The sequence below is a fragment of the Euprymna scolopes genome, chromosome 7 (assembly GCF_053919585.1).
Source record: "Euprymna scolopes isolate OS-2025 chromosome 7, ASM5391958v1, whole genome shotgun sequence".
Taxonomy (NCBI): domain Eukaryota; kingdom Metazoa; phylum Mollusca; class Cephalopoda; order Sepiida; family Sepiolidae; genus Euprymna; species Euprymna scolopes.
The window spans coordinates 60422221-60434955 of NC_136488.1; the positions used below are offsets into that span (position 1 = coordinate 60422221).

At 30.5% G+C, this 12735-nt stretch overlaps 1 protein-coding gene across 3 annotated transcripts in view; it reads right to left on the minus strand.

Annotated features, from left to right (window-relative positions):
* LOC145279757 (DNA repair endonuclease XPF-like) overlaps window positions 1-12735 on the minus strand; it is a 73357-nt gene that overhangs the window by 13097 nt on the left and 47525 nt on the right. For all 3 annotated transcript variants that reach the window (XM_080131062.1, XM_080131063.1, XM_080131064.1), the window contains exons 15-17: window positions 9730-9918; window positions 5295-5432; window positions 2219-2347 (exon numbers count right to left, since the gene is read on the minus strand). In XM_080131062.1, coding sequence (XP_079987188.1) covers window positions 2219-2347; window positions 5295-5432; window positions 9730-9918 — 456 coding nt within the window. The remainder of the gene's footprint in view (window positions 1-2218; window positions 2348-5294; window positions 5433-9729; window positions 9919-12735) is intronic.

Here is a 12735-nt window from a genome sequence, read left to right on the forward strand (position 1 = left end):
CTCGATATAAGAAACAATTTTTAGGTAAAATGTCTTTATTCATCGACAAAGTCACCTTCTAGAGTATTCCATAGATTCCAACATTTCTCTAACAATTATTTGTAGAACGTTTTGTCATTGGCTTTAAAATATGCTTCAGTTTCCAATATCACTTCTTCATTGCAGTCAAATAAATATTCTTTTAAAGTCTGCAAACAGTCAGTAGCTCCTAGAGCAGTTATAGAGAATAGAGTGGGTGTGAAAACAATTTGAAATAAGATTCATGTAGTTTTGTTATTGTTGCAGTCAACTTGTAATGTGGTGCATTGTCTTGGTGAAAGAGTTTTTTTTTCTTTGTGGCTGATTGTTGACATATTCTTCTTTTGCATAGACCAATAGATTATTTTCCGTACTTGTACAGTTTAATCAAGACATTAAAAACTGAAAATATCAAAAAAAAAGAAGAAGGTTATATTGTACGTATCCATTTTAGACTGAAGATCTCCGAAAAAAAATTTCACTTGATTTGATCAAATAGTTTTCTTTTTACAGCAAAAAACCCCATTTGTTATGATATCGAGTAAAAGGTTCGATTTTTAGGAAGAAAAGCTAGTATTAAAGATGGGGAGGGAGTGTCAGCGCTTTAAATTGAGTTATCTCCCCATGGTGTGTTCTAAAAATATAAACAAAAATTTAATTCAAAGATGTCTACCTTCAATGTGCTGTCATAAAACATGTTTTTCCGCCGTAAAAAAAAAAAAAACTACTCCATCAAATTAAGTGAGATTTTTTTCGGAGATCTTCAGTCCAAAACGGATACATACAATATAACCTTTTTTCTTTCGATATTTTCATTTTTTAATGTCTTGATTAAACTGTACAAGTACCTTATTTTCTATTAATATTCAAAAATGACAGTTTGTAGGCAAGCAGTGTAAGACAATGAAAACGGTTGAGAACTTGAATGTGGAGAAAGTATATTTTATTTGTGAGGTTATTTATTCAGATTTAAAGTTTTCTATTTATTTAATTGTTAAATTTTTAAAATAATTTCTAGATTTTTATCATATATATGTATAAAAAAAAAATGGTAGTGATTTACATTCCAATGATCAAAAATCAGAATCAGTCCACAGTCATGACTTTTGTTATTTTTTTTAATTATTGTTTAAATTTTTTATTTTCAAACCATTTTACTTATAGGCGAATGCCTATATTTTTTCATAAGTGCCTGAATAAATTAAACATTGCTGCCTAACACCAATCTCCATTCTAACAGATAAATCTTGGCAGAGGGGTGCTGTAGGTATCACCTTTCAATAAGTTTTTTTTTTCAAGTTTTCTGGATTTCTGTCATTCTTTCTTTAGATTTGATTCATATTTTTTTTATTCATTCGTTTGGTACAATTTGTAATAATATCTATTTGTGTCTGATGAGTTGCTTTATAGCACCATGAACCATATCACCCGTCACAAAAAACATGTCAGACACTTATGAAAAGAACATAGGGATTTGCTTATAAGTAAAATAATTTGAAAAAAAAAAAGAAGAAAAACCATGCTTGTGCATTGATTCTGTTTTTTTTTGCCACTAGAATTTAACTCACAGCTTATATATCATGTATCTACATAAAATTTTGTGTATCTATTTTAAGTATTTACTTCAACAATTCTCAATACGCGAGTAGAGCTAGGGAGTAAGTTTTGAAAATATATATGGCAATTAAGCTACACAGAATTTTCTGGGTTTCATCAAAATTAGTCAGGCTATTGCATGAAATTGATGTTACTGCACGTTTTTATATATTCTCATGGTGCTGAGTTTGCTAGTCAGCCAAACAGAGTTTTTGTTATTTACACATCCATTTATCGCAGCCAATGATCGCGCACTTATCAAGCAGAGGTTTACTTGCCATCTAATTTACCCTTTCTTTGTTTATTTTTTGGAGAGGATAGAACCCTCTTTTGTGTTAGGAAGTGACCTAGTTTTAATCTCGGCATGTAGCTTAATTTCCATGTTTTCAAAACTTACTAAGATATATAAGTTGATTAAATTAATCAAACATAATTACAAATGATGATAGATGTACAATTTTCAATATACACAATCACTTAAAGGTTAACAGTAATAAAGAGAGTTCAAACATTTGCCATCTTTTTTCATAGTTTCTAATCATCACTCTAGTAGAATAAATTTAATGAATCAGAGATGCATGCATTAAAAAATAAAAACACAAACCACTTGTTCTTCCTTGGGTTTGTCAAGACCCCCTTTTCTCGAAGATGAGGAAGTTTCTGGACAAGGCATGTGATTAAGATTTGGATCATCTTCAAGTTTACCTTCTCTTTCTTCAGGGATTACCATTGTCTGTTAGTAAAAATAGAAAAAAAAAACAGACAAACCTCTATGGATCTGGAAAACCATGTATAGAGTTAATGAAAAAAATGATGGGCATTTCTTTATAATGACACCAACTCTTTTTCCAGGAATTATCACTGTCTTTTTGTACAATGTCAAGGCCAACCTTCAGGTATATCCCGCTCAACTTTGGAATCCTTCTGTCAGACTCTGGAATCTGCACAGAAATTTGAACAGAACCATTCAATCCATAGAAGTAGCATGCTGTCGTTCCATCAACCATGACCGATTAAACAGGTTAAATAAAGATGAGAACAGTAGTCTGAATAATCCAAATAATCCAAAATTATCAATCCCCATCTCAAAAATTGTTCGTTAAAAAGATGATAGGTAACAGATAAGCATCTAAGAATTTTGAAACTCATGTTAGTGAAAAAAAAAAAAGATGGTGTTTCTTTATAACAACACCAAGTACTTCATTTCAAATAATCCAGTTTTGAGAATGTGTATCTCCAATAACCGTGTAGTAATTAGTTGAACATGTATTAAAATGATTCAAGAAAGGTAAATTCAATTTTATAACTAATGTTTAATAATGAGCCTAGGAGGCCGGGGTTAAATCCTTCTTTAAGTTATACTAAAAAAAAAAAAAAGATAAATATTAAGCATTAGAATTAAGCCTAAGTGGAGCAATCCAGGGAAAGGAGTGGTGCCCGCCCTTACATCTTTATTAACTAGAGTAAGTAAACAGGAATTTTCCATGAGAAACTAGGTACAGGATTTAAGGTGAAATGTACAGAAAGTTAGGTCATGAAAGTTAAATCATGAAAGGTCAATTTGACAAAGAGGCCAAAATTATTTTTTTCTGTTGAATGTCAAGTGTCAAATTGAACAGACATAGTTTTTAGGCTATTTCATCACCCTTATGGGAGATGACCAAGAAGAGATTATTACTACAATATTTTTGAACTGCAAATAAATCTACAAGAAAATAGTATGCAGGAGCAAATAATAGAGCTGTTGCTTTTTTTTTTTTTACCTATCAACCTCTATGGGTTATTTAAGGTCAGTTATGTTTTTAGTTCAGAGAAAATAATGGAGCTGTTGCTTTTTATTGCTTGAATTATTAAAACTACAAAGAAAAAGAAAACCGTTGCAAGAAAAAGCAAAAGATCCAAACGTGTACTTTCTATTTGCTATGTATTTTAAAAACCTCTTCTCTGACTTAATCGGTGATTTTGTATGATCAATCACAGCTTTGTATCTTTCAGTAGTCTCTCCTTTTATTATCTAACAGACTGAATTGGCTTACATAGTACCAGATTTTAAAAAGAACTTTAGCCTAGTAAAAAAAAATGCGCAAAATCTACATTCAGTTTTAAATTTATTTGTATTTGAAAATATTACAGAATTTTAGAAATAAAATTGAATAATTGAATTAAAAAAAAAAAAAAGGTAAAATAAGTTGACAGCAAATCCAAACATCAAAATATCGTTTTGTTTTTGCATTCCTGTACTTTAGCAAAGAAGCAAACAAACCCTTGGTATTATACTATATTAATAAAAATTATAATAACTGGAATAGCTGTACCAAAAATTGGATTATTTTAAATAATCATGGTGGAGTGATTTTGTAAAGCAGCACAAATATTGACAATGTAAGTCTAAAATTAAAACATTTGATATTTTAAGTTATTGTTTTTGTTGAAGCCATGATTTCAAAACAAAGACTGATGAAGAAATAGTTGAATTTACATATAAAATATACATTAATGTTGGAATGATTAATTTGAATCAGGAATTAAAAAAAAAATCAGAATTTTTTCAAGCATCGCGATTGGAAAAATTTGTGCCTATTTTTCAATGCCCCAAATGATTCTTTTTAGTGTTTTTATTTTTGTTTGATACTTCATTTTGTACTTGTATTAATGTTGAAATGATAACTATTTATTGATTTTAAACTACCAGTAAAACTAAAATCATGCCCATAAGTGTATTTTTATATATGCGAAAATATATGCACAAATTACATGAGATTTTGTGGTTATCCGTCCCTGTCCCAACACACATAAATCAACTCTATACTTGGAAATTTAAAAATTATTGGAATCAGTAATTATATTGGAATCAGGAATTTAAAACAATCAATAATTGTATTAGAATCATCCCATCACTAATATATACATTTATTTCTCACAGAGAAGTTTGGTAAAAGGAACGTAAAATGGTTAAAAATCACAGACCTTGTTACTAACGGAAAAGTTCATGCTAAGGATCTAAACACAATGAAAACAACACATACTATCAGTTATAAAAAGTTGCATAGTATTGTGAAAGTAATTTCAACTTACTTTGAAAATATCTAGTCAGATCAAGGCAGAATGTTCCAGAGGAGGAAGTTGGTACATAGTATGAAATTTGTAAGTGGTTCCTGGTTGTTTGTATATCTGTCATAAATTACAATATTGTTTTTTGCAGATATTTTTTATCCTTTTTTGTAGGGAGGTGTCACCATTCTACCATAAACAACAAATAATATTCCCAAATTTTTACCCATCTCATATTAGCCAGTGAATGTCACTTAATTGGTGATCTAACAGTGTATCGATGTAATTATGCATTACATCCAGTAGAAAAGCCATGATTGAACTTGCAACCAGGATGTCTGATGCGAGATGTGTTATAGTCGTGAAAATTTATGGAAAACCAGGTGAATACATTCGATTGGTTTCAAGCCTCAAGTCAGAAAGAGGAAACGCCTTGTTCTAAATCTCACACATACATGTATTTCTTTGTAGAAGAGTGCATTTTCAAATTAGTGAGTAATAATTCAAGGAGATAACTTAAATATCGTTCAAGGGAAATAACTCTTAAATACTCTTTGTCATCATTTGTTAATGATTTTTATTGATAATTTTCTTTGTATGGCAAGAAGTATCGATGAAGCAATACTCACAGCTTTTTCTTTGATCAGATACTCAAATGCTTCTTTTTCTTTGCGCAATGTTGTTAGGAATCGTTGCTCTTCCATAGAATTTTTATAGATCAAAAAATAAACTCTGAGTGGAATGTCTGGTTTGGCTGCATGGTAGACCTAAACATAAAGAGATAACATACACAATTAATAGACTAAAGATTAATAGAAAATTCATTCATGCTTATTTACAACTAGCAGGACTCGTGTACTGGCATTGCCCAGTGGAAGTATGCCCCACTGTAAAAAAAAACAACAATTAAATTATGGTTGTTAGCGGGTACTGGTGCCTGTAGCCAAAACGAATGTACTGTGCCAAAGTAAAAACATTAGTATCTATAAACCCATTCTTAACATGAGGATTTGATTATGTGCTGTGATTATTCTGTGTTTTCACCTAACATGTCAAATAAAAGTAGGGTAGTGTGGCCTATTAGATAGCAGTTGTTACCATCTGCCTGTAATGTATGATGAAAATAAAAGACTGAAGTAAAAATTAATTATAACCCAGTGCATTTATTCCGGAGAAAACATTGTGTCACAAGGAAAAGAAACAACCAAACACCACTACGGCGGACCTGAACAATGATTCCCGTAGCCTTTAAATTTTTCCTTTTAGCTTTGTCGTAAATTTTTCCAGTGATTATCATCGTGTGCAGGCTTATTTTTCAGATTAAAAAACAAATTGAAGGTAGTATTTTTATGACTGGAATAGTCAGGGATCAATTTGTAATGATAACGTTCTAATAAATGGAAAACACTTTTTTTCGTCATGTCAGTTGTTAATGCTGCTGTTAGCTGTTAAATGTTTCCTTTTTTCTGTTGGTAAGGTGTATACAAATTTTTCCAAGGTATTTTGGTAATGTGAAAGCTAGGCATGTAATCTATGATAAGCATCGTAGAAATTTCTGAAAATTGAAATGGAAAAATCTAAATGCTAGTGGCAGCATTAACAATGGCTATGGCCAAAAAGTGGGTGTTCACTGAAGTAGAACGTTATAATTCCAAAATTAAGCGCTGATAATCACCTGAAAAATTATAGAATAAGTGAAAAATAAAAAAAGTAAATGGCAGAGGCAGTATTGTTCAGGTCCACCTTTTTTTTTTTAAATTATTTTGCAATCGGCAAGTTATGTGTGTTTTAAAGTTTCTAAATGGGTAGACATGTCCAATAGCCGACCCTAATTGGGTTGCCAGATTCTACTAAATATTTGAAGCCAAATTTTTCAGAAAAAAGGCCAAATTGAAGCCAGATTTTCACAAACAAAAAAAGCCAAATTGTAAAAACAAAGAGTGTGTGCGTAAATATATAAACATTTACGTATTTTACACTTCATTATTGCTATTTTTTGTGTGCTTGTGTAGATTGATGTTTTAAACCGATGCATTTTATATATATATATATATATATATATATATATATATATATATTTATATATTGGAGAGTTTGGCTTCCATATAATCGCATCTTTTTTATTATGATTTGTTCTGAAAAAAAAAAAAAAAATTACTGAATTTTATTAAAAAAGAATTTGTTACGGAAATAAAATTGTTGGAAAAAAATAAGTTTGTTTATTTCATTCAATAAATTTCTGAATGGACAGACTTTGGCGAGGGAGCCTTTATTATTTATGAATTGGAAATTGGAAAGATTGTGTTAGGTCTATGTATGTATGAACCAGTTACAGTCGGTGTAAGTGTGCAGAATCTGTGGAATGTGTAGAATTCGTCCTGGTGACAACAGGTAGCAGTGGTAGGACTAAATATTTAGAGAGAAAAATAGGGACTCTAAAGATGTTGCAATTGTGATGGTGTTGTTCGTCAGATGCAATGTAGCATTTTATTATCATGAATATGTCTAAAATGGTGTTCGAAAGCTACATAAGATAGTGGCTATTAGCCTAAATGTATTGAATTTGTATGTGGCATCTGTTGTTGTAAACCTATGATCCTTTGGTCCAGAGAAGAATTTTATCATATATGGAGATTAAACCTATATTAAAAAACTAAATTGCAGAAAAATCTTTATGATGTACATACCTATAGTGGAATGAAAATGTCATTTTCCAAAAATCACATAAATTGACCAAGTAGTTTTTATATATAAACTGGGTGAGGGCACTCTTGCTGGGTCGTAAAATCTTACATCATTTCTCACCATGCAATATATGTCCTCAACCATCACTGGACCATTTTTAAAGTTATTTAATGATCAAGCAAATCATATTTGTTATAGTAGGTGCACCTTCAATCTTTTGGAATGTGAAAGCCAAAAAACTTTCACTTATATTGTCAAGGCGGATAACAATGTTATTAAATCTATATATCTATAAAAGTGAACGTGTCTGTGTACATTTTCCTTCACAATAACTCTGTCAATTTTCATTCTACAGACTCGAAATTTGATATACAGGGTACTGAGATTTGAGAAAATCTATGTGATCGGTTTTCGGACAGTAATTTGGCTGTTATGGGGTCAAAGTTCAACGATTTTACCTTTGAGAACTCTATCAAACTCCTCCAACAATTTTGGGTCTAAACACTTGAAATTTTAGATATAGATTCCTTGGGCATGGATCTAATTTATTAACTTGATTTGAGCTCAAAACAATAAATGTTAAAAGATCATAATAGGGGACAAATTAAAAAAAATGAACCGTTTTTTCTTTTCGTTTTTTTTTTTTTTTGCTCAGCATACACCTCCAAACACCCGGCAACGCCGGGCCGAAATGCTAATATGTAAATAAATTTTCTGTGCATTTGAAGAAAACAAGTATTAAATATGATTATATTTAATCAATATCACTTATTTTGCCACAGGAATATAAAAAAAAATTACATCGCACCCCAAGAAAGGTGGTGAGCCAAACAAAAGTCAATAGAGGACTGGAGGTTGCTGACTCTTGTGCTAAACTAATACCATCTAAAACAGCAGATCTGTTTGACAACAGATAGGGCTTATACCAAATTTAAATTAGGATTCTGGAGACAGAAGGTATAAGGTCCAATTTCTAAGATATAAAAATATCCCACTTGTTATTTTAAAATATTTCCATATGCAAACTTGATTCTTTAGAGATTAAAACATTTGTCTCCTAGCATTCTTATGAGTTTAGACTTTGACGCCTTAAAAAATCTCTGGCTCTTTAACCCTGACTTAAACAAAAATAAAAGAAACCAAACTTTTTCAAGCCGAATGGAAGTTAATTAAAACGAAAAAAAAATTTAAAGGAAAGTAACTTTTACAGAAATTGTAAGTCAATTTAAAATAGAAAAAATATAACTTCAACAGTAGGTAAAATAATTTTCAAAAAGGGAATGTTATAGTGTAGTATAGAGAACATTCCAGAAGTAATGCCTCCTATATTTTCATTACACCTGAATGGATCAAAGGGGATTGTAAATTGCATTGTTATGATGACTAGACTTATGTAATCATGACCTGAAAAATTCATCTCTCTGTTGTAGATATTGATGGTGTGAAAGCAACCCGGCATCAATGTGCATCAGAAGCAGAGACGTGGTATTACATGCAGAAAAAATTTAACTGGTTAACATTCATTGGTGCCTGCTGAACATTTATGAAGCCAATGCAGTTGATGTCAGCACACCTACGAGATGGGTTCATTTATTTCAGAGTGCTAACAGAGATGCAAAAGACAAAGTGTGCTCAAGACTTATACAACCAAGGCATCATTTATTGATGGCAAAATTGCATTGAGAATGGTGGTGACTATGTAGAAAAATAACTTCCGGAACACAAATCAATGCCATATAAGTAAAGGTATCTAGTCGGCAAGAGAAGAGAGTCAAATTAAATAAGCATTGTTATCATCATCATCATCATCATATTTGGTAGAATGTCCATTTTACATGTCGACATGCATTGGATAGTTTTAAGAAATTGACTTCCAAACTCATCTATTTCTGACTAGATCTTTATCATCCGTTTTCTCAAATCTATTTTTATCACTTCCAAGTTTTCCTTGACCTTCCCCTATGAACTGACCTTGCTACCTTAACTCTTCTCATTTACTAACCCAAAAATTCTCATCCATTCTTTTAATATGGCCATACCATCAAAGTCTCCTGTTCTTCACATATTTCCCTATATTGCCCAGATTTATTTTTATTCTAAGGTTATCAGAATTAAGTCTGTCTTTAGGACTCACATTACACATTTCTCTCTATGCAACACATGTCCTCAACCCACGCTGGTTTCAATTACATATATTCTCATACTGTGTATACATGCCTGACAGACTCTTCCTTTGTTTGACAGTAATAATGTTCTGATAGTAAAATCCGAAATTCCCTGAATGTATTCCATTCATTTTGAACTCTTGAAACCACATTAGCACCTGCTCCATCCTGTGCTCCAATGAAAAAAAAATATTATTATTGAATTCAAACTTACCTCTAATTGTCTGACAAATTGCATATTGGAATCATAAAGGATGACATAACGAGGGTTGACTTCCCAAAGAATTCGCTGCAGACCCAATGGATCAGATCCACCATGGATAGGATGTATGATAATGGCAGGTTGAGACAAAATGCCGTAGTAAGCGTCTTCTGAAGAGCATTTAAAGTCGTCAACTTCTTGCTGCTCAGAGATACAAAGAAACGTACACAAAAAACAATGTTATTATTATAATAGATAAAGAAAAGTCAGCTTCTATAACTTAAGCTTAAATAGCATTGCATTTGTCAATGTTCACTTGTTCACATTTTTCAACCAACGCATTTCAGGTGAAAACACTATTACATTCTTATGTGTCATGCTAAAATTAGTAAAAATTTGAAAAAAAATGATCCAGTCTAAAAATAATCACAAGGAAAAATGACAATTTTCGAATTTAGCGATTTGTTGAATTTTAATGTATGTTTAAATAGTGAAAAGTTCGCAAGATCCAGGAGAAGGTAACTGCAATTGATAATTTTGTCTAAATCACCTGTACCATTATCAGTTATCTGAGACCATATTTCTGGCTGATTTTTTTTTATTTAAAATGCTTCTAGCACATTATCTATTGGATCATTTTTCATAATTTTTTGAATTTATACAAATTTCAGCATAACACATAAGTATGTAATAATGTCTTCACCTGAAATGTGTTGCTTTAAAAGATTATTAATATAAACAAGCACCTTTAATTCTGCCTATCCAGTCATGTGTATTTCACATGAAACAAAAAATTCCAATAAATTTCAGTAATTACATATTCTATCTAGGTCAATAATCTTTACTCTGCAAAATATATTTTATCATAAAATTAATTTAGGCCATCTTGTTTTGATGTTAATATAATTTAAATGAAAAAAAAAACTTTCATATTTATTCATTTAAAAATGTAACAATTACCAACTAGTATTGGGATGAAATTGAGAACCAGGGTATTAGAATCGATATCAGAAAATTTACAGCCTAATTTCTGATTCCAAAAACGATTCTTTAAATTTTTTTTTTCTTGGCAATAAGAAATGAAACAAACATGATGTGTTTATTTATTAAAAGACTGTATATTCATAAAATAAAACTACGGACCAAAACTGCATGTTACAAATCCGATTCCAAAATTTAACATTAACTCTCCAGTCTAATGGCAGTAAACAAAGTAAATATTCTAAAGTTCACTTAGCCCCTTCCATTAGTAAATCGTTTGAAATTTATTTGCACACTAATTTGCTAAATGTCTGCATGCTGTCTCTCAGAGAGTTAACAGCTGATTCTTAAAAGATTTAAATTGTTTTGGACATTTCTTTGAATTATGCTGGTTAATACTGTCATTGTCTGGTCATTGTTTTTTTTGTTTTTTTTTTAATAATTGATGTTTTATTGTATCTTTTTGTTTTGACTACAAGTGGAAAAATATAGATGAAAATCTCACAAGTTAATAAGAATTTTGAATAAAATATTTAGAAGTTTGCTGAATTAAAAAAGAAATTATATACATTTTTAAAAGTACTCTTCATCCCACACACCCTAAAAAAGAAAAATTAGATTCTGATATTTTTACTGTAACTAAAAGAACAAAAAAGAGATGTAAAACACATATATATAAAATAAATGTTACCAAATGCAAGATAAGTTACCGTTCTACCTACCTATCTGAATAAGTTTGTGTTTTAACTCATTTTAAAGTATTTTTAGTTCAAAACAAGCCTAGTGTCCACCCTGTTAAGTTATAGCTGCCCATAAGCCCTGAACAAATATCCTTATAAAAAGGATCCTCAAAAATCGAAAAATTCAACAAAATACCAATAGAAACAGATCCAAAAATATCAACAATCATGCAAAAATGTAATGTTCTACAAGAATTTTGTTTAATTTTCAAGTTTTGAGTAATTAGATTATACAAGATCAGTGGTTAAAAATTTAGTGAATACCTCTAAAAAGTTAGAATGGACCAGAAATTATGATCACTTTATATAAACTTTATATCTGAAGCTTATCTCCTCAAAATTCCAAAATTTTTTTTTTTCTCTTTCCATCACAATCATTCATATCTATTTTTGGTGTTAATCTACAAATTTGCCATTATTATTAGTAGTAGTAGTAATAATGTGATTATTATCTGTTTCTTGTTTTCCTTTTTACAGTAAAACAAATCAATATAATAATAGATCAAATTTTACAATTAGGAGAAAAAAATATGAACATTCTTCTTTTATATGTGTGAAGGCAGAGAATAGTTAAAAGGGCCTCTTCTCCATGTTAAGAATGTTTTCTAAATAGTAATTCATTCTTAACATGGGGACAGACTTTGTTAACTATTCTTTTTATTTTGCATACCAATTGTTAATTTGTTTGAATTATTAAAATTTAAAATAATATTAAAAAAAAAAAATGCAAATTGCCTTTGTTTTAAAATAAAAAAAAAAAACAATCTTACTTCACAATTTTCAATTAGTTATAAAGAAAACATTTGAGAAAAATATTTTTTAAAATCTACTCTGCAACATATGAACACCCAGGTCCATCTCAAGTGCATTTTTTTTTAGTTTAAGAAAAATATATGTGAACATTACACAGAAATTTTACTGGCATTTAGACATTTTTCAAAAGCATCAAATCTCTAATTAAAAATTTAGAAATTTTAAAGAATCAAAGAATTTTAAATCATTTTTTTTTTTTTTTTTACACGGTGGTCACCACTTATCAAGGCCCGGAAGCCACTCAGGGATAAGGGTTATTGCAAGTACAGTACGTTAGTGTGGAGATTTGATGAAGTGTTTACTTAAGGGGGCGGTTCATTAGGAATTTGTTAACGTTGAAGACATCCAAGTTGTAGTCAGGTGGGAAGCAGGCAGACGGAACAGAGTTCCACAGGCATGCAGTTCTAGAAAGAATATGTCCGGTTTCGTCTCCTGTAATTGGGTTTCAACCTCTGGAAGGTTGGAACGTAGACCCCTGATGTTG